Source organism: Vanellus vanellus, assembly GCF_965231255.1.
Source record: "Vanellus vanellus genome assembly, chromosome: 5".
NCBI lineage: Eukaryota > Metazoa > Chordata > Aves > Charadriiformes > Charadriidae > Vanellus > Vanellus vanellus.
In genome coordinates this window covers 56,729,719-56,751,460 of record NC_138910.1, presented here as the reverse complement: position 1 = coordinate 56,751,460, position 21,742 = coordinate 56,729,719, and the positions used below count along the sequence as shown (strand labels likewise).

The 21,742-nt window shown below is 45.3% G+C and overlaps 1 protein-coding gene across 2 annotated transcripts; it reads right to left on the bottom strand.

Annotated features, from left to right (window-relative positions):
- Positions 1 to 1,527: 1,527 nt before the first annotated feature.
- Positions 1,528 to 15,147, bottom strand: LHX9 (LIM homeobox 9; the record flags this gene model as incomplete). 2 transcript variants are annotated; one of them, XM_082484272.1, is made up of 5 exons in its annotated part: positions 1,528 to 1,678; positions 6,187 to 6,389; positions 11,781 to 12,136; positions 13,024 to 13,226; positions 14,974 to 15,147. In XM_082484272.1, the coding sequence occupies 5 exons, from the start codon at positions 15,145 to 15,147 to the stop codon at positions 1,622 to 1,624; spliced, it is 993 nt and encodes a 330-aa protein (XP_082340398.1). The 2 variants fall into 2 exon arrangements, with proteins under 2 accessions (XP_082340398.1, XP_082340397.1); XM_082484271.1 differs by lacking the exon at positions 1,528 to 1,678 and adding an exon at positions 4,707 to 4,964.
- Positions 15,148 to 21,742: the final 6,595 nt, after the last annotated feature.

Below are 21,742 nucleotides of genomic sequence, written 5' to 3'. Positions count from 1 at the left end.
AGTTTAAGAATTTCACAATATACTTAAATTTCTGATCAAGCTGATTTGAATTAAGTCTACCACGCTAACCTTTTTCAGTAGAACTTTACAACGTACTATAAAACTGTTGTTTAAACAATGCTTCCCATAATTGCCACCAATAAATGATACCTTTTTATTGCCATTAGAACACTCTTGGTTACCGGTTTCCAGAGATCGCTGCAGTAATCTGTACGTAAGTTTGTGTTATGTTGTTAATAATTGTACGGTTTTCTTTTTAGAATTCAGAAACTGGAAAAGTTTAAGAAAACATGAAAAATGCTGAGGATACACGTAAGTGAAATATTTAATGTCCATCATTCATAAAAGTTACATTGATTACATAGGGTTCATTAGTATATAATAAAAATGTCATCTTAATGAAAGATTTTCTGGCAAGTCTTTTATATGTTAATTTGTTTAACATATGCTTTGGCTATACAGCTAAATAGGAATATATTTTAAAAAAACTTTCTTCAAATAGTTGCTTAGCAGTTACAAAACCTCATTACTAAGAATTGTTTATTGTTACACTTGTTTGTTGGCTTGTAAAAATCATCTGTGATTTGGACTGGGAATCTTAGGACCAACTTTTTGTAACATACTTGCTCATTGCATAGTGACCATGTAAACAGCTCAGGGATCCACAAATTATATCCTTGTACTCTAAAAGTCATTAAGGATTTTACATACTATACTGCTTATGTTTTCTTATATTGATGAAGAATTTGGGGATTGTTTTATTGTTGATGCTGATGGGATTTTTTTTAAAAACATGTCAGTTTTATACAAGAAGTTAAAAACTAAAAAGTTAACACCAAAGGAAATAATTCTACACTGTGCAACTGTATTGCTACCTCATCCTTTGTGATTTTAGATATATATAACATATTGGAACTGCACTGTACTGCTTCTTTTCAAAAGAAAAGTTTAAATTAGTTGGAACAATTAGCTATGCGTTTACATAAAGTTAACTATGTTTGCATCAAATAAAATGTTTATTAATGAAAGCTATTATACAAGAAACATCAAAGAGAAATTCATCATACAGAAATGTACACTATATGTGACAGATGGAAAAGTGCATGCAGATTTGTCTCATTTAAAAAAAAGAAGAATTCAGAAACAATAGTACTAAAGTTACTGGGTTTTGATTCCTATGATCTCAAATGAGTGAAAAGCTCTCTTTGAATTTACAAAAATCCATTTAACAGATATGACTAGTACACATTAGCAAGCAAGTGGAATGAATGCACTCAGATTTTATTTTACAAGTACTTGTGCTTGACAAATGTGATTTTTTTTAAAGAAAAGTTTTCTTCGAATATGGGCTGGGTAGATTGCTGCCAGGTTGCTCTGGTTTAATACATAGTTTCTCTAAATTTGTTTTTAATACCACACAATTTGTTGAAGCCTTCAGTTCTGTTAATTAGACACCATAAAATAACATATGTTTTGTTAACATTCAGGAAATGACATCAAGTCTTTTATTTTTATTTTTTGGCTCAATAGATTTTTAAATGTATGATTATCATAACCTAATATTGTCTTTGTCTTCACTGCAGTGGATTTCCGATCAAACTTTTCCCCTTCTTTTAATACTTTAGGGAATTTTCAAACGTCGGGATGTTTGGCTGTAATGCCCCATGATTTGTTCTCCCTGAAAGAAATCATAGTGACAATTTATTAAACTACAGAGCAACCTGGCTTTTCGGGGTCTGCAATTCTATTTTGTCTTCAATATACCTAGCATTAAATCTTGATTCATTTCATCATATTATTTAGGTTATATTTGTCATGCAATTACTTTAGCTGCTAGTTTTCTGGCTTTTTTAGAAGTCTAAGACAGGGTTTCAGTATCAAATCAGTGGGGCATTACTTCTGCACGTTCAAAAAAGGGGGTTAAAAGGCTAAAATCTAAATTGCACCAGCAGTAGCATATACATTGAATATGAAGAAATTGAAAACCTAAGAAGGAACCGTATTTGAAAATATTTAAAAGGCCGTGTTTCCGTGTTTAATACCAATTGTTCACAGGTACCGTAAAAGCAAAGAGACGCACTGATACATGTAGACTTTAAATTAAAAAAAAAAAAAAAAACAACAAGCAAAAAAAACTGATGGGAAATAAAACTCCTTAGATTCAAAATGGTTTATTCACACAAATTTAATAGGATATATCACAATTGTTTGGTCCATAAATATTTAGGGGAAATAGTTTCTATACAATGCATTTATCAATAAACAAAGAAACATGGACAATTTTGCTAGACCACTTACTGTACTATAAACACGAAGCTCAATATATAAGATTATTGGTTTTATCAACTATATCTGAAAGAGTGCACAACTGCTTTCTATGACATGTTTGTCCCCTCTAACAGGATACACCATAAAAAGAGTTTCAGAAATAAGAGGTAAAACAGTACAAAACTAGTGAGGTGTCAAAAGGGCTTAAAACAGTTAATTTAACAAACAACACGTATATCCTGATTTTTCACAAACTTACTCCCAAGGTATATCATAAGGCACATAGTAGAACTGAGTTTTAATTAGTCTACTTAATAAAGTAGATCTCTAGTACCATATATTGTTCTGTCAAAGAACAAAATTTATAAGTATCAATATTTTTACCTGTAAAAGTGTATTAATAAAGATCTCAGCCTTACCAAGGTCGTTTGGTCTGGTTAGTGGTAAATGCCCATAAGGTAATAGAAATAGGAAAAGTCAAGATTTAATATCCATAGAAGATGATAACCATACTTGCTAAATATATAATGGCAAACACACCTTTCTTCTATTACAGTGTTAACATCTCTTCCGTCATCTTTTTTTAAAAATAAGCTACTTTTCTGTGCTAATTTTCTAAAAACCCTGAGCAAAAATTACAATAATGCACTTTAATGTGGGCAGTGAACTGTCAATATGTAACCACACATTTATACAGCCAAAAAGGACACCTTTAAAATATATTAAATAGCCACTTTGACCACCAAAAAAGAGATTTGATGGTGTCTAAAAAGTGGGGTATATGTGCAAAGTTATTCTTAACAATCCACTAAAAGCAAGACATAGATCTTGACTGGATTTTGTTCAGTTTTGCTTCTGAGACTCTCCACAATCTAATTGGTGTTCAACTACAATAAAAGGATACAAATGAACATTCACCACTGCCCAGACCATTCAGACTTTTAGCTTAAATAAAATTAAAAAAAGAAAGATCACTATTGTAAACTAAGAAATGTATTCAGATCAGCATCCACAAGGTTTCTGAGTTTATCTGCTTTAATCTGCTTTTATTCACTGCCAATTCCCATTTTTGTTAGAATTTTTGCTTACATTTTTTTCTTTTATACAAAGTTTAAAAAGTTAAAGTATATGTTAGAGATATTAATGAACTAAAGATTTTAAGTTCATGTGTTAAACAAAATGTCTGATACAATCTCAGGAAACATCTAAAGTAAATTCAAAATAGTAATGAATAAATGTTACTGAAATATTTTCCTTAAACATCTTAATAAATTATATTTTGCTTATTTCCATTTTCCCTGAAAAAGTATGATTTATCAAAAACTCATGTTAACAGTACACACACATACGTCATCTTGGAAATTATTTTTGTGCTCACTAAAGTAGCTGGGCAACCTCCTGCTTGCTTTAATGCTACGGCATCAAGGCTGTGTGGCAAACTGCACCATTTCTTTTTTAATTCCAAATCAGAACTGCTTGACAGACAAAAATTAAAAACCCTCCCTATGAGATATTTCAGATCAGTAGGACTCCTCACTCAAGTTGTTATTCTGCTGTTTTTACCTTAATAATATCCCTATAGGAGTGAGCTCATTCTGGAGAGTGTTTTCCAGATTTTGCTTCCTGCATGCGTAGCACACAAATTTGGAGACCAACAGCCTGATCCTGCCATCCTCACCCACATGCACTCTCATCCCCGTCTCTCTCTCTCCAGGCCCTCCATCCCGGCACAACTTTCCGTGGTGGCCAAGGATGTCCCAGCTGGGTGAAGAACTGGCAGAAGAGCGTTTAGCTATCCCAGTGAGACTCCCCAGTGCTCAGGGAGGGTCATGCTTGTGACTAATGCATTAGAAAAAAGCACTGGCACTTACAGTCTGACTATTTCAAAGATTAGTTTAATTCTTTTTGTATTTATTTTTCAACATTTAAAAAATAAATCATACAAAACTTTTAGATGCATTATAAAAATAAAATGAAATTTGGGGTTCTTAAATGTTGTAAGTGAACACACAATCCTGAAGCAGCATTCTTTCAGCTATAATTGAACTTTTTTATCTGGTTATCAAGGAGGGAAAAGAATCTTCTTTTTTTATTTTGTGGTAGTAATCATTTTTTTCAAGGTTATGGAAATAAGTAACATACAATTTTAAGAGGCACTTATTAGAATTATTCATAACTTTCTCTTCAGTTATTCAATGAATTTAAAAAAAATGAGTACAATTTAACAACAGTAAATGTTCATTTATTATAGCAACATATTACTTCAAACTCAGTTGCCAAGTGGCTGCAGATGCTACACATCAAGCTGTTTATTTTCCCAAATATTTTGTGGGTTTGTATTTAAAAAAAAAAAAAAAGTCTTGAAAATAATAAAAATAATAATTATTATAATAATAATAAAGAAGAAGAGTAAGAATTAAAAAAAAAAAACTGAAATGTTAGAAAAGGTTCGTTAAGGTAGTTTGTGAGGGGCTCCCGGATTCGTGGCTGTCCAAGTTAGAGGTCACTGATGTCACTACAGTGATAGTGGGATTGGTCAGGTCTGTTAAAGTGGTCGCAGTGCCGGGTGGAGTGAGTGCGCCGCTGTCTGCTGAGGGCGGTGCCGGAAGTGAGGTGCCATCAGCTTTATCGACACCCCCATTCTCCTGCCGCAAAAGGTTCCTTCTGAATTTGGCTCTTGCGTTTTGAAACCAAACCTGCAAACCAATCCCAATTGATTTCTTTACCGATGCTTGTTTTGTTTTGCTTATTTTTGTCTTTGTTTTTGCTAAGTCATTTTTTGGATGTTTGTTTTTGAGTGGCAAATCGCCTAAGTCACGCTACAGCTTCACTTGCTACTGGTAGTACTGACTCGTTCACAGGCGGGACCCCTGAGCAACAAAGCCCAGCACTACAGGCGCTCACTGGAACATTGCAGCCCAGCGTGCAGACCTCGTAGAGTAGCCTTAAGAAAAATCTGCTCGCTCACTTACCCAAGGAAAGCAACTTTCTTGATATCCATCTGGTGTATTCGTGGGTTGGGTAGGTTTGGGGTCAAGACACATGATAAAGATTTGAGGCGAAGGGTGAATGAGCAGATTTTTGCCAAGGCTGAAAGTTTGTCTTGACTATTCTGAAAGACTGAAGAGGAAGGAGGGGTAATTATACCATCCCTATCATAGGGATTGTTGATATGGGTCACCTAGTCTTTCTGTTCTGTAAGGGTCACTGAAAATGTTTTAGGTGACATGTAACACAGACAAGGAATTGCCGCTAATAGATTCTCCTTCTACCTCGATCGCTGCCCTTCTTTGGCACTCTGCATATAATACACACCTTGCTTTAACTTCACTGAGCTAGCACACACCATATAGGGATATTTTTTTCAAGGAATTTGCTGGGCTGTCCTTCACAGGGAAGTGACTTTTTACTATGTAGGCCCTTAATGGTATCAGTTGTCTAACAGGCATTGAGAGAGGGAGTCAGCTGGTCCTGGAGGATCATATTGTTCAAAGCTTACTTCCTACATATCGGCGGATGTGCTCACTGAGGGGCTACATTAACTACTTCAGGGGAGCCCAAAGGCTTCACCCAGTGTGTATAGAATGAGTAGATTTGCTACCTCTACCCTTAATAAGGTCACCGCAGAGACACTACAGATCCCAGGTTATCTACTGGGTTGGTAGACTCTGGAGACAGTTTCCTCATGTTGAGGATGCAACTGATTAGAAATCACATTTTAGTATTTGACTGCCTTGGGGTGGTAGGGCATACATTTGGCACTCCTGCCATGTAATAACATACCCCTCTGCACACCCGCTAGGGACACACCTAGCAAAAGCATTTCTGCTTATATTGCTATTGTTGCACATAAGGGAAATGCTATTGACTGGCAGGGGTAGGGGAAAATTCTGTCAAGCCCGTGGTGTGGCCTCTTACCTGCAGAACTCTCTTGGTCAGGCCTGTTTTCTGGGCAAGCTGCTTGAGGTCCTTGGCATCTGGGTTGTGGTTGATAGCAAAGTAGGACTTCATGGTACGAAGCTGGTGGTGTTTGAAGGAGGTGCGCATGCGTTTTGTCTTCTGGGATGGGGGATAAGGCTGCTGGTCTCTGTCCAAGTGATCTGCCTCATTCTCATTACAACCTGTTCAATAAACAAAACAAAACAAGAAGTTAGGGGTCATGAATCATGCAGGATAAATGAATCAAGGCAAAAATCTTCAGTCACATACTGTTTGGAAGGAAGGAAACAAGCAAGAAAGGAAGGGCGGGCTAAGATGGTGCAAGGATAAGTACAGATGTGGTAATTAAATGAGACAAAAAAGATCCAGAAGATGACCTTCTCCTATTCTTAAAACACATTGTATCCCCCAGGCCTGTACCTACTAAGGGCAGACTTAGAAAGTTCTCTCTCCTTTGGCATTTATTTTCAAACAAGCCTTTTCCCTGTGGTGATGGTTTTGCTTTGGGCGTTCAAAGAGTCATTTGAAATCTCATTCAGATTTTGAAATCTCACTCATTGAAACACTCTTAGCTTGAGAGAAGTATAAAGGTCAAACCAGCATTTTGAACGTTCCTGAGCTTTTCCCCCAAACCACAAGCACCTATAAAAAAAGATATACAGCAGGAAAGTTTGTTATGACAGTTCATCAAGAAAGTATAAAATCTGGAGGTTTTTGCTGATAAAATAAATGCTTTTGGACTCTGCCTGGGAGTTTATATGAACTGCTCGAAGACCTTCATCTGTAAAAGATGTCTAGAAAGCCGTTGCATCAAGGCTTGATTCAGTCGCTCAATCTCAACCCCAATCAGCAGTAGCTCTTAGTTGGTACCAATTTAGGACACTTCTATAAGCAACCAGCTAGTGGCTCAAAACTTGAAAAGAGTTTCCCTGATTCAGGATTTTCAAAGTGTGTATGAATGATGGATTTGTTTCAGATTACACTTTTATGAGTGTGAATTGTACACAAGAGTTGCAGCTGTTTGGGAACTGTGGCATCATTACTTCATATTGGTGAAAGGAATGACAGTATTGGCAAGAAAAAAAAAAACAGACAGACATCCGTCTGTATTTTACTTTTCGGCTTAAAAAAGGATATAAAGATAGCTCAGTTACACAGGAGAAAATTAATGATGTCATCATAGCAGGGAATATTAATTAAAGAACAGCTAATTAAAGATGTCTCAGAATGTCTGTAAACTAGACCAAGTTTCATTAGTTGCTCATTTGAATCTTTGAACTGCTTTCCAATAGTTATTGGATTAGTTAGTAGGCCTAGTTGATCCCTATTTCTCAAAAAAAAAGAGAAAGAAAGAGAAAGAGGGAAAGCACACAGTACAGAGAGGGAGACTGATGTTGACAGTGCTAAAAACAGAGGCAAAGCAACTTGAAACCAGGAGAAAATAAAAAGCTTCTTGAAGGTGTTTTCTCTTTTGAATTATAAGACAAGTCAACATGAACAGATGCTGGTAAGACAACGCTTTGACAGAAAATCGGGTGAATATTTAATTATAGCTAGATTTGCTTCTAGTCTTGGTAAGAAGTATATCTGCACTTTCAAACAAAGTAAGTTGACACTTCTGAAAATACCAGGAGTTGAAAGTTGCCTTAAAAACATTTTAAGATCAGATTTGGATTGTATTTACTACTTGTTTTCACAAGCAATCACACTGCCTTCAGTCAAACTACGTGGGCCGTAATTTATGAGCTGACATAAATCAGAGTACCAGAATTCAGTCCTCAGGTTTTACTTCAGACAGTTGCAAGCTGTTTGTGTTGTTTTCCTTGGGTCGCTCAGGTTTGCAGCAGCGACGCGAATTTCCTCGGGCTTCTCTGTCCTGCTTACTGCCCTTGTTTCAGTGATCTACTTTTTTGTCTGGAATCTACTTCATTTGGCTTTTATTCTCAAAAGAAAATGGGAAGAGGGCCTCAAGCATCCTCAGATGATCCCAGTTTATACAATGGTTAGCTCACTCTCTGTTTTACGTGGGTGACACAGCGTTATGTGGTTTGGCCACATCATGGAGCAGAGTTTTACACTATCGCCTGAAGAACTAAGGGAAAGCAAAAAAAACGGGCAAGACGTTATTGCTCATTTCTTTGCAGCGGGATTGAGGGGGTTGTTTAATTTTGCTTTGGAAAGAGCTAGAACAGTTTGCTTTTTATTGCCAAGAATTCTTCAAGTGAACTCTTCATATTTTTCACACACACACACACACACACACACTTCTATAATGAAATAAAGTAAACAGCTCTTTGGGCAACAGCTGTGTGAAATATTTTCCTAGGGAAATCTTCTTCACCATCTCATTTCTATATCCTGTGGGCTGTAAGTCAACACAGTTTCCCTCAAAATACATATTAATTCTATGATATAAGAGGTAATATAGAGAAAGACTTGAACGCTTTAAGTACTTTTGAATAGTTTCTTCCATTTTTCACATTAATTCCAGACAGCTCGCAAGTATGAATGGCTTTTACCTCATAACATTTTGAGTTATTTATTGTTGTGTTTCCACTTTACAACCGAGGAGCTGAGAAACAGAAATTAAACTACTAAACAAAATACAGAATAGAAAAGCTGTTGTAGATCCGGCAGCAGAATCTGATTTTCCATTCTGGCCCTGTGCTCAGCTCCCCTAAAACAAAATGCGCACACAAATCTGAGCTAGGTACTGCCAGATCGCTTGTGAATATGCGTATTTTTATGCTCAGCTTGGTGAAGTTGTTAGCTTAATCAGAGTTAGTGCACTGTTTTGTTTTTAAAAGTCTGATTCATTTTCCATAATGGCTTGCCATATCGATGTGGACGCCCTAGGATATGACTGTTTTGGTGGGATACCGGTTTGGTTTACTGGGGAAGTTAAATTCGTGGTTCTCGCCGAACACCGAGTGACAGGAGTAAACTTTTGACAGAACTTAGAAGTTGTCTGCTCCGGGGGGGAGCACTGTCTGCCGGCCCGGGTGTGCTTTAGCGCAGACAGGAGACGTACGGGGTCAGGGCTGTGCCTGCGCCCTGCGGGTCTCCTCTCCAAGCCGGGGTGGATTCTGGGGAGGCCGGGCCAGGAGGGGAGGACTGCGCACCCCCGCCAGCTCCGCGCACCCCCGCCGGTTCGCAAGCCCAACCCGCGGTGCCGGCCCGCGCTGGGCAGGCTGCGCCGGGGCTGCCCGCTGGGCCGCCGGGCAGAGGGCAGCACGTAGCGCAGCGAATGCCCGGGAGAAAGGGCCCGCCTGCGGGCTGGGTTATGGGTTCTTACCCGTGTCCCGCTTCTCCCTCTGAAGGCGGCAGTCATGTATCCAACATTTAATTTTCTGCAGACTCGTTGCCCTTTGTAAATGATTACGTGCAAGACCAGTTACTGAATCACAGGGCAGGGAACGAAAAATGCGTGTAGGAAAGTGACTGCCAATTGTTTAGAGATTGGGTTTTTTTCTTTCCAGAAGCGATTTCATCTACTGCAACTCATTTCGTAACTGTTAGAGATTCGTTTTCCTCCCCCTGGATTTGGAGCGCAGTGGGTCAACGGGCTGGAGTCGTTTGCACCGGATGCACAGTTTGGCTGCAAACTGTATTTTCTCGAGACCATGTGTCAACCCTGGACATTACTAGATAATACTTAAAAAAAAAAAAAAAAAAAAAAAGAAAAGAAAAAAAAAAAACAAACACGGCTCTAACAGATCATATTTCTCAGCCATCTAGTCTGAGTCCAAAGTACCAGATTCGAGCGTGTTAGGGTTTTGGTTATTTTTCTTTTCTCTCTCCATTGCCCGGAGAGATCTCAGTGAAGTGAGTTGTATTTTCATAATCGATAGTGCTTTTTAATCGCATTTGGAGTCAGTGATGCATTTGATATGCCCCGTTGTTGTAAAGAAGGAGAGCTTTAAGACTAGCAAACGAAAAGTATGATGGCGTTCGCAAATAATGTCTCTCTTGAGCCCTGACCTTAAGTTTAGGGGTTGTTTAATCATAACCACAACTTTTCATCTTTCCCTAATTTCTAGTCCCAATTCTAACGATAAATTGTCCCTAGAAATATTTCCATTTAGGGATCTGGGGAATTTGGGTGATGGTGTGGGGGATTGGAGGTAGCGCAAACCGAAGAGCGGGCGTACGGGAAACCCACCACGCGAAGCCGGGACTGAATGAATCCTGGCTGCGCTACAGGTTCCCTTTTCTTTAGCAGCTTTCAGGATTGATTGGAAACCGCTCCGTAGCCAGGGATTCCAATGTCATCTTCAATTAACAAGGAACAATTAGCGCAGTGATTACCCTGGCTCCAAGGTCTACGCATCAGAGGAGATGAAATAGCCTTGCAGCTACCCAGTTCCCAGCTAAAGCCCGTTCACAAGCAGCCCCAGAGGAGGTGCCGGGGGAGGGAGGGAGGGGGTTTGCGGGGGGGCGGTGGAGGATTGCTTATGAATCTCAATGGCGGCGCAGGGGAGAAAGCTCCGGGCCGAAATCGGTGCACTTTTATCGACCTGCGTTTGTTGGAAGGGGAGGCCCTGACCCCTCTCCCGGCTCCCCGGCGGGGCCAGCAGTTGGCAGCGCTCCGCCGCGGCCCAGCCCGGAGCCCTGGGGCCGGAGCCCCCCGCTCGCTGCCCCGGCCGGAACGGCTGCCCGCTTCACACGGAAACACCTTGCACCACTCTTGCTTCCCGCACCCTTCTTCCCTCGTTACCGCCCAGGGGGAGCTTAAGTTTCGCTAAAATAATTTTTGGAGTCGGTAGCTTTTTAGTTCAGATTTACCCTTACTGCTTCCCTCTTCCATCTAATGAAACGCCGCTTAATCTGCTTGATCATACCTGAAACTCCTTTATCTCTGGCCCTTAACGCTATGTGTTTAGGCATGGTTTGGGTACTTAAATGACTGTAGTTAGGGAAGCTATTTAATACGGGACAATACGTGTTCCTTTCCTACCGTTAAGAGAGCAGAAACCGTTCTCCTTAATTACATTTGTTAGGGCTTAGTTACAGGGAACAACATTTATTCGTTGGCCTTTTGTACAGTTTGATCGTTTATGTGCCAGTAAAACAGAACTTTTTAGCCTGAAGAATTAATTAGTATGAATATTTATATCGAGTTACATGCATACTGCATTGGCATTGTAGGAGCCATATACTATAACTTTTATTCTATTTTTTTCTTCTAATTTGAGGACTAACTGGTGAAGTGTTTTCTGCTAATAAAATATAAATAATGATATCAGTATCTGAGGTTCCTGTAGAGAAAGAACGCTGTGGTTTTGGGGTAGAGATTTTTTTCCCCTTTCCTTTTTTTTTTTTTTTTTTTGTCTTTACCCTGGGAAGTGGCTAAGTTTGGGTGTTTGACATTAATAGGCAAAGACAGCCTTTGAGGAAGGCTGCTGTTAGCTTTCCTGCAAATGCTCCAACCCTCAGAGGGCTGTTTGTTTGATTTTCCAATGGTTAAGCAAGATTTGGCCTGGCTGAGTTACTCACGCACTGCCTAGCTGAGGGGAAGCCTGAGAACGCTCTTTTCGGAGGAGCGGGAGGGAGGTTCGGTGTGTGTTTCCCACCTGAGTTGTAGTTGACGATGTCCACTCCCAAAGCAGGGCTCTTTCTTTTCCTGGGCCTCCCCTTCTGGACTGTGCCAGTGCCGTTGAAGTAAGGCAGGGCCAGCCCTCCGCTCTTGGCAGCCAGCTCGGTGTAGCTCAGCTGAGGGGGATATTCTCCTTGCAAAAGGGACTCGAAGTGGGCCCTGCAGTAAACCAGGTTGTCCTTCATGCCAAAGTGATCGCCTGTGGTCAGAGTCTTGTTGCAGGTGGTGCAGGTGAAGCAGCTCAGGTGATAAACCGACTCCCTGGCTCTCATGACCATTTCAGAGGCTGAGATCCCAAGGTGGCAGCGGGCACATCTCTGCACGGAGAACCTTCTGAAGGAAACAGAAAAGTGGGCATCAACTAGAAAGGCAAAGGCAGACCTTGCCCCGGTGCCGCCCACCTTCCCTCCCGGCCACGGGAGGTCGGCAGGGAGCCCGTCCCCGCCGGGGTCGCGCCCTCCCCGGCCCCAGGACGGCCCTTCTGGCCGGCTGTGGCCCCTGGCCCGCCTGGTGTCGGTTCTCCGGCTTGTCAGGAACACCACTGGGGAGCCAGCACTGGGGTCCCAGGGTAAACGCCTTGCGCTTTCCACCAAGCTGACCTGTTCGCTTAGGACTTTCGCAGAAGCCCTCCCGCTGCCCGTGCGCATGAGGGAAGGCGGACCCGGGGGTGAGGGAAATCGGTCCCCGTTCTCCTGGCGTTCGTATAAAGACGAAAAGAGCCGCGGCGACCTGAACCCCGGGAAAGCTGAAACGCACGGATGAACAGTGTCTGCTCCCGGGGCCCGGCCGCCTGGCACCCTCCGCGGAGCCGGGCTGGGGGCAGCGGGCTCCGCCGCCGCTCGCCCCCCCCCCCCCCGCCGCTCCGGCCCCAGGACCCGCTTCCCGGCCCGCGGAAAAAACGGCAAGCTACGGGCAGAGGGAAACTTTTGTTGGGTCTTAACGCTGGTCTTTGCGGAAGGAAACCGCAGAGCAGCGGGAGACCCGAGGTATTCTCCTTCGCCTGTTTGTGTACGGCCACACGTGCCCAGTCGGCGTGTCCCCGGGTCGGTCCGTTCAGCTTCTAAACGTGAGACACTTTTCGGAGGGGACATGTTTACAGGATTAAGGAATCGCTGACCGCGAAAAGCTACCTTTGAAAGCCCGTGTGGAGAAAAGCGTTTCGGTTTATAATGCTTTGTGAGGGGATGTACTTTTGAACCCATGGGGACTGATAGCTGTACCTGTAGTAATCCTCCTTGCAGTAAATGCTGCCGTCCTTGGCAAAGCAGGTGAGTTCTGACTCCAAAGCCAGTTTACATTCACAGCATTTAAGACACCTGAGGTGCCATTGTTTGTCAACAGCCAGCAGGTAATATCTGTCTGAGATCTTCCCTCCACAACCAGCACACAAAGCAGGCTTCTCGGGGCTCATTGGGGGCATGTTCTGCAAAACAACCACACCACAAGGGGATGAGACAGGGAGAGAAAGACAGGCTGGCACTCCGGGCTGGGGACGGGGTCCTGCGCAGGGCCCGGGGCTCGTACAAAAAGACTGCTCTCTGGGACCAAACCCTCTGCTCTCGGCGGGAAGTTTGAGGGAGAACCGGGACCATCTCAACTAGGAAAGTATCTGCCGCAATTCAGCTTTCGCGTTTATCCCATTAAACCTCTCCTAACGATCTAATGTCATTTCAATATGTGAAGGCAACTGATTAGGCCTCAGCGAGAAAAGCAGAGCCCGTTCTTTCCTGAGGTCCCGAAGTTAGAGTTTCTAGCTTCCCCGTTACTTTGGCGTTTTAATCTTAGAGCACTCCACAAGAACGGCATTTTAAAGTAGGAAAATCCCGTTTTGCTGCACCAAAAGTTTATGGCAGAGGGTTTAGGCTTCTGCCGATTTTCCGGTAAATTTTCACCAGCCAAAACCCCGTCTCTAAAGAAAGCCGGGCCATTTAAAACAGAAGTCAGAGAAAGGAGACAGGTGGACGGTGTAAAGAGCAGTGAGCACGAACGCTCGCCACCCTGGCCAGGGACAGGGACAGAAAGGTGGCACAGGCTGGTTTCAGATAAAACTAGTATCTTTTCAGGAGCAAACTTCTGCAAGTTCCCATTAATCTGCTCCCCACGAGGAGTGTCGCTCGGGACAAAGAGAGTCGGAGGGACGGCGTAGACAAAAGCTCTGCCGTGAAACTTGGGGCAGCGTTTGCAGATAAAGTAACGGGAGAAAAAAAAAATCCGGAACAACTTGTTCTAAAGTCGCAACTGTTTTGAAGTGGCAACTCCGCATTCACTTTCCAATCTGGAGTTGTATTCCTCGCCCTCTTTTGTTTTGTTTTTGTGGTTTTGGTTTGTTGTTGTTTTTTTTTTTTTTTCCAGCAATTGAAAAGGCGAGTTGAATTTACATTGCAAATCCTCATACAACAAAGCGGGAGTTTATTTAAGAGAAGGGGGGAAGGACCCTATAGCTCAAAGCCTTAAAGCAGTTTTCCAGGCCGTTACTTTGTGTGCAGAGCCTTGTGCGCGGTCGGCGGAAGCCCTACAAGTTGGAGAAAGGGAGATCTCGCTTTGCACAAAACACAGCGTGACACTCGTTTTCTCCGCCATCCCTTAGTATATTTATGAAGACTTTGGTGCTTTGACTAAGAAAAGAGGAGATGTTGCTCCTCGCAAAGTAGTCGGCGGGCTTAAGATGCAGAGAGAGCGGTGCCTCTTTGTATCAATCCCACACTTCAGACCAAAAATGGTTACGAAAAGTAAGCGGTCGCGGTTTGCGGTTTAATTTAGGAGGTGCCAGGAGTGCAAAAAAAAGTAAAGTACACCTCAGGAACTCCAGCTGCAGCCCGGCTCGGACGGGGCAGAGCGGCCGCAGACGGCCGAGCAGGGGGCAAAAGGCTGCTTCGCTCTAAGGACTGTAAACCCGTCTCTGCTACGATTTAAAATATTTTTCCCCCTTACTCCAGACACCACACGCAACAACATTAATTAGACAAATGAATAAATAAGCCTGGCCAGCACAGCACCCAGCCTTACGGATAGGTTTACAGGGAGCCTAGGGAGGGTCTCTACGAGCAAGGGGTGGCAGGGAAGGGACAGGGGGAAGCAGCGTCTTTCTCTTCCCCAAAGCCAGGGTCTGTCCCGCTGCGGGTCCATGCTTGCAGGGACTCCCTTTCAAAGAGTGCCAGCTTCTTTCTTACCGTTTCTCGGCCGTTCATCTGTCCCCCCTTGGCCAGGCGGGACTCGGTCTTGGATCGCCTCTCCATCTCCTCCATGATTCCTTGGATATGGCCTCCGGAGATCCCGTGGAAAAGCATGGCTGGGGGACGGAAAGGACAAGTATTTTCTTCTGCTCTGCACCCCACTATTTCCATATACAGACCCCAGAGTCTTTAGATCATCCGAAGTGTTTACACCGAGGCGCAACAGCGCAGGGAGAGAGGTTGCAATAGGAGCTTCTCTTTGCACAAGCACCGAGGGCTTCCTGAAGATGTGCAGAAAACAAACAAGGGGGAGAAAATGTAATAATAATAATTAATTTAAAAAATAAAATAATAAAAGCGAGCTAAAGGATCTGTTACTGTTCTGGAGAGCTGGGGCTCCTGACTGGAGAGACTTGAACCTGGGGCAATATAGTCGGTCGGGAAAGGATATAGTTTTGAATACAAAGAAAGCAAAAAGAAGTGCTATTTTCAGCAGTCCCTGGTTGCTTTAAAGTTCCCAGTGCCTGTAGGTTGGATTTGGGACTGCTGCTTTCCGGAGCTCTGTCCAATTTGTTAAGAGACTAAAGCCAGCCCATTTTTGATAATTTAGTAGGAGGAGTTCTCTCCCTTGAGCTGCCACTGATTTTTATTCAGACAACAAAGACCTGTCATACTCCTCTCAACCCCTAGTGATGGGCAAGCAGTGACAAACATTACAGTCGGGGCTGTGGGTGGGGTGGGGTTTATTACCTCCCCCAAACACGGAGTCCCGGGAGTTGGCGGCGACGGCGCCTGGCGAGGGGCAGGGTGGCCCGGGGGCTCCGCTCCTCCCGGGGCCGCTGCGCGCCGGGGGAAGTTCCGTTCCGCGGCCCCTCGGGCTGGCACCGCCGCTCCTGGCTTCGCCGCGGGAAGGGGAGAGGGAGGAGAAGCGCCGTCGTGGGGCACCCGAGGCGGGACGGAGCGGCCAGACCGCTCCCCGCGGCCGCGGAGGGGCTGGTTGGGCGGGACGGCGGGCGGGGGCTTCGGAGACAGGAGGGCACGGCGTCGCCCGCCTAGATCCCGGGCGGATCATGCGCTTACCGGAGCTCTACCCGCCCTGCTACCGCCGGGGAGCATCAGCCCCGCGGGAACCCCGCCCGGGCCCGCAGTAGGACCTCCGGCACCTTCGGGGGGAAAATTGCGGGGCCACCCCCGGTCGCCCACGGGGCGGGCGGGCGCGGGGAGGAGCGGCCCGGGGATGCTCTCCCCGTGCTCTCTCCCCTCGTCCGCTTCCCGTCTGCGGGCTGCGAGCGAGCATTGTGTGCAGGGGACTGGGCGATGCATTCCTACCCGCCTGATCTCTCTCTCGGCTCCCCCTCCCCTCCTTTTCCCTTTTTCCTACTTACTTTTCACACCACTCTTCCTTGCCTTTCCCTGGAACAGCTGCCGGCTGTTTCCTGACACCTCGATCCCTACTGAAGGATCTTCCTGGCGGCAGTTCTGCGCTCCCTGTTCCCTGGGGGACGCTCCACACCAAACCCGAGTGCGACTAGTGAAAGAAGTACCCCAGCCCCCACTTCCTTTCCAAAGCATCCCAGAGACATCCTCAGGGGCTCCTCGAGTCACCTCTTCCATGTAACCCAAGATTCAGGCAGCCAGTTTCCTCCCTTCTCTTTCCCCCTAAGTAGCTAAAATTGATGTTATTTGCAGATTGAATGTTGCTACATTCCTCCGAGTGCCAGAATACAGCTCATAAAACACAATTTCACACAAAGATGAAGTCAATCAAGTGAAATAAGCCGGGATTTTTTTTCTCTGTTGGCACACTAGACCCTGGACAGCAGGGCTGCTATTTACTGTAAGTAATGTAATTAGCCCTTTTGGATGGAAATCAATGTGTTGTATGTGTGTGTGTGTTTTAATAAGAGAGTAATAGCTATAAAACCGACGATACTCAAAGGGGTAAGGGAATCTCCCTTTAAACGGGTAGATCCCTCCACAAGCCGTAGTCTCCTGCAGAGCACTCCCGGTCTGGAAAAAAAAAAAAAAAAAAGGAAAAAGGAAGAAAAAAAAAAAAAAAAGAGAGAAAAAAAATCTGTGTGTGGGGAAGGAGGAGGGAGAGACAGGCTTTCCTTGGAGAAAACAAGTCAATTAGCACAACAAGCCATCAGGAAAAAATAAACAAGGTGATTCAATCCGGGATACGGGAGCTGTTCGCTCGGGATCCCCCTCCTTCCCCTCGGGCCTCCGCGGTGCCCCCATTGCTGCGGGAGACGGGCGAAGTTACTTCCCTCTCGTCCCAAACCCCGCCGGGGGGGCGGGAGCACGGCCGGCAGCCCACGCGGGACCGCGCCGCCCGGGCCAGCCAGCGAGACCCGTTGCGGGGACGGCGGCTTTACCGAGCGCCGCGAAGCCGCCTGGGGAGGGAAGGAGGGAGGGAGGGAGGGAGGGAGGCAGCGCCGGGGCTCGGGAGGGAGGCGGCCGCGCTTCGGGAGGGGGGTTAACCCCTCTGCAGGAGGGTTCGCTCCCCGCACGCCCTGCGCCCACGAGTGGCCGCAGGCGTGTGCCTACCTGGCGTGGGCGATCGCAGTGGTTGCTATCGACAGAGGTGAAAAAAGCTCACCTAGAGAGGAGTTTATTTCTGATTGTTGCAATATAGTCTTTCCACTCTACCAGCACGTCCAGGGTCTGGTTGGTTGGGTTTTGTTTATTTGTTTGTTTTTTCCCTTTGAACGAAATGTTCCTTTATTCCCGTCCAGATATTTTGCAAGGGGTAACTCACCCTGCTTCAGTTTAGTGTTGCGTCTGCTCTCTTGGAAATGGTCTGCATTCCCCACGGCGCCCGTGTTGCCAAAGGTCCCCCCGCCCGTGCCAGACACAGACACCCGCCGAAACCCGCCCGCCCGCTCTGCGCGGCCCCGGCCCGGCCCTGCGCACCCCCCTCGGAAGCGCCGCCGCCGCCGCCACCGTGTCCCTGCCCGGATGAGGACGGACAAATTCATCACTGGGAGCGGGAAGAGGAGGGGTTTGGGGGGAGCCCTCGGGGGGGGCCTGGGCCCAGCGCCCTCCGGGCGGCTAAAGTGGGGAGGCTGCCCCCCCCCCGCCCCCCCCAGCCCCCTCCTCGGGCACTCCGGGTGCGGGCACCGCTCCCCTCTCCTCCCGCTCGTCTGAAATTTGCCGTCTCGGGTTCACCGAAATATTACCTGCAGGTGCAGTGGCAAAGAGTCGGTCCAAGCCAGAGACACCAAAAATATTGTTTGTTAAATTCCCATCTCTCCCTGAGCTCGTCGGCGCCGTTAGGAATAATTGGGTAGACTCATAACAAAACTCAGAAATGACTAAACCTCCTCCGGTTGGGCACACTTAATTAATTAGAGGGTCCTTTCTTTCTGCTCCATCAGGTACGGTTAAGGATACCCTACAAGCTACTGCTGCTCCAGTAAAGGAGGCCAGGGGTTTGCAAGGCGTTTTCTGATTAACATCCTAATGTTGGCAGACCACTTCTTACCTAAAGGGACACTAAAAGTTTGTTGCTAGCATCAAACGTGACTTCTCCGTTTCCAAAAGGCCTGTAGGAGATCAAGGTAAATCTATCTCAATGTTCCTGAGATCTCATTCCTCGCTGCAAATTGAAACTCCGCTGCTCTAAGGCAGGCTGGTAGCGAGAGGTTGCCATTATCGCACGAGGGTCTCCATATAGTTTTACTGGTTTGCTCGGGGAGGGGAGAGAAAAGCTCACAAAGAACACGACAGGGAATCTAAAGCCCAAATCTACCGGTTTATCCCTTATGAATCCATCTGCATTAGCACTTCGCCTCTGAACGCAATTTCTCATCGCAGGGTGCTTTTATCTCCTTTCGCCGCAACGTTTCGGGAAGGGGATCTGATGTGCCATATTCAGAATATTTTAGCAATGTGCCAGGCGCTCGCAGGTTTTTCCTTTCTGTAAGGCTACCCCCAGACTGCCCGAGCTAATGAGGATGAGGGGGAAACACATCGCTCTTGAGATTTCCGCAGGTAAAACGTTCTCCTGCGCCTCCCCGCTGACCAAAGCAGGCTGCAGCGGTCCCGGCCGCAGCCCGCGCCTTGGCCGCAACCCTGGCCCGGAGCTCTCCGGGCGTTTGCTGGAGCCGTTTCCACCTTCGTAATTAGCATGTGCCCTGGACAGATTTCAGCATGCGGTCACTGGGATCCGCTTTGCTATAGAGCCCTTATTCTTCTTGGCCACGGGCTACAGTCTAAAGCCTATTACAGCGTGAACGATCTTGTGTTCAGTTCTGAGGATTTAGGGCAAGGTCTACATGCAAATTAATAATTGACCAACAATAATTAGAAGAAAGGGGAGGGTATTGCGGCGGGGGGTGGGGGTGGGGAGGAGGGGGAGTTCTTTAAGCAGAAATGGTTTGGATTTCGTCTCTCCTAGATAAGGCCACCGCATGTCCCCGACTGCAGGCGCAGGGCGCTGCCCGCCGCACGGCGCCGGGTCGGCCGCCTCCCGCCGCACAAGGGCAGCAAAACTTCACACCGTTCCCGTCAGGTACCTGAACTTTTCAGGACACTTCCAGTTTAATCATTTCCAGAAATTTAAAGCGCAGTTGTAATAACAGCAACGGCATTACGCTTCTGTTGCCTGCGAGTCGGGCGGTTAAAGCCAGGTCTATTTTTAAATCCCAACGCTATTTTTCTGCTCTGAGAGCTTGTGGTGGAGTACAGTGCTATTAATGATCAACTTCATCTCTTTGTGAAGTCAGCGGCTAGCACAAGCAATCTAGACACAAAGAAGGAAAATCTGAACAGAGTCACATCTCTCGGCGGTGCCATCAAATGTAGCTAATGTAGTGGGTAGCGGGTTTTTTTTGTTTGTTTGTTTGGGTTTTTTTTAAGCCCGACATTGTTTTAAAATTCCACTTGGGTGTCAGCAACAACATATTTTACCATCACTATCTTTCTCCTGCCTCGAGCCCTCTCGAGTGTACCGCAGACCAACTTTGGGATTATGTGTTACCGGAACGGAGCGAGCCGGTACCCGGTAGCCCGGGCTCGGGCACCAGCCCCTCTCCTCCCCAGCCCGGCTGCGCGGAGGCTGGCGGTGCGAGTAACACAAGCGCAGGGGATCTTTAACCGTAAACACCATCGAATTAAAAAGCCCAAACCTCCAACGTGCTTGTACCTCCCCGTAATCTGAAAACATGTAAATTGAGCCACGAATCATTTGCTTAAGGAGATGATATTTAAATAATAAACAATTAGGTACTTTGCATAGAAATCCCAGACATATCTCCATAGCCAAGCGCTGTGACTGGCCACAAACAAGTGATCACAGAGCCAGAAGAAAGCAGGAGAGGCAGATTATTGTCTAACACAAAACTGTTCACCGCCAAGGACCTCAGCATTGTTAGTTTCTTAGTTGTCTGATAGAAACCGTAATCGTATTTGCACTCCGGTTATAATTAAGCCATTGGAAATTATAATATTTTGCTGCTTTTGAAAAGGACTCCCTTACAGGCTAGATTCACAGACAGGTGAAAGGAGCCATTCCAAAAAAAAAAAAAAAAAAAAAAGAGAGAGAAAGAAAAAACCCACGGGCTTTTTTTTTTTTTAATTGAGCTGAATGGCTCAGTCTTTCCAGGCTGCTATCTTTCTAGATTAAAACACAGATGCACCAAATGTTGTCTGCGAATACACCTGGGGAAACGACCATTCTGTCTTGTTTTAAAAAAAAACAACACCACGCCAAAGAAACACCCCGCAAACGACATCCGTGAGGTCTAAATAGCTGCATTGCTAGCAAGGACTCATGCAGGAGCTTACCTTGAGACCTTAGAAGCTTCTTCCAAAATTGTACCCTCCTTAATGAGTGATGAGGGATGGGTTTTGGATGGAGAAGAGGCGCAATGATCTAGCCAGTAGATGGAGGTTGTTCCTTGTTCCTAGCAGAGGATCCCTATGTTAATTAAAATAAACAAGCTGCTTGGTGGAAAGATTTTTTCTACCCTCTCTTCCCCCCCCCCCCCCCCGCCCCAGACTCTAATATAGAATTGACGTGAATTTCTAACCTCTGACCTCTCACCAACGTACACTTATACCTGCCTTTTATTTTCTGTTTGTTTCGAAATATTTTTCATAACAAAATAAATAAATAAATAAGAAGAATGAATGAAAGCAAAAATAAATCCCACCTCTCAATTTTGGCTGGTTTGCTGGATTTTCTTGATTAGCTGTCTCGGCTCCTCAGTAATCAGGTGAGGTGTTAATGGGGAGCTGGTTGTAAATAAAACTAATAAAGCAAAGAACATATTAGGAAATTAAAAAAAGGCGAGGACTGAGAGGCTGCTAAAAATATTGTACCGAGCTGAGCGTTTCCCCATCATGTCGTTTTTTTCGTTCTGTGCTTATTCACAGCTGAGCAGCAAACCCCGTGTTGTTGCCATCTCTCCACATTTTTTTTTTTTTTTCAAATGGCACTGAACCAGCCACGGACTGCATCAACCCTTCCCACTTTCATAAAACCCCTCTCAAATGGAGTCGTTAAACAGCAAACTTCAGCCTGATCTGATGTGATATGATATACGGATTCATGGAGCAACCTCGCTTTGCCAAACCCGATGAAACTGTGAGTTGTCATGCAATACTACGCAGTCAAACCTGGGATAATTGTAAAAGTGAACCCAATTTAACCCATTAGAATAAAATCAGATGCCAAGATGAATCGGCATCATTGCTTCTTAGGTGACAGTACTGATGACAATTGATCCACCGGCTCAAAACAATAGAAAGATATAGGGTC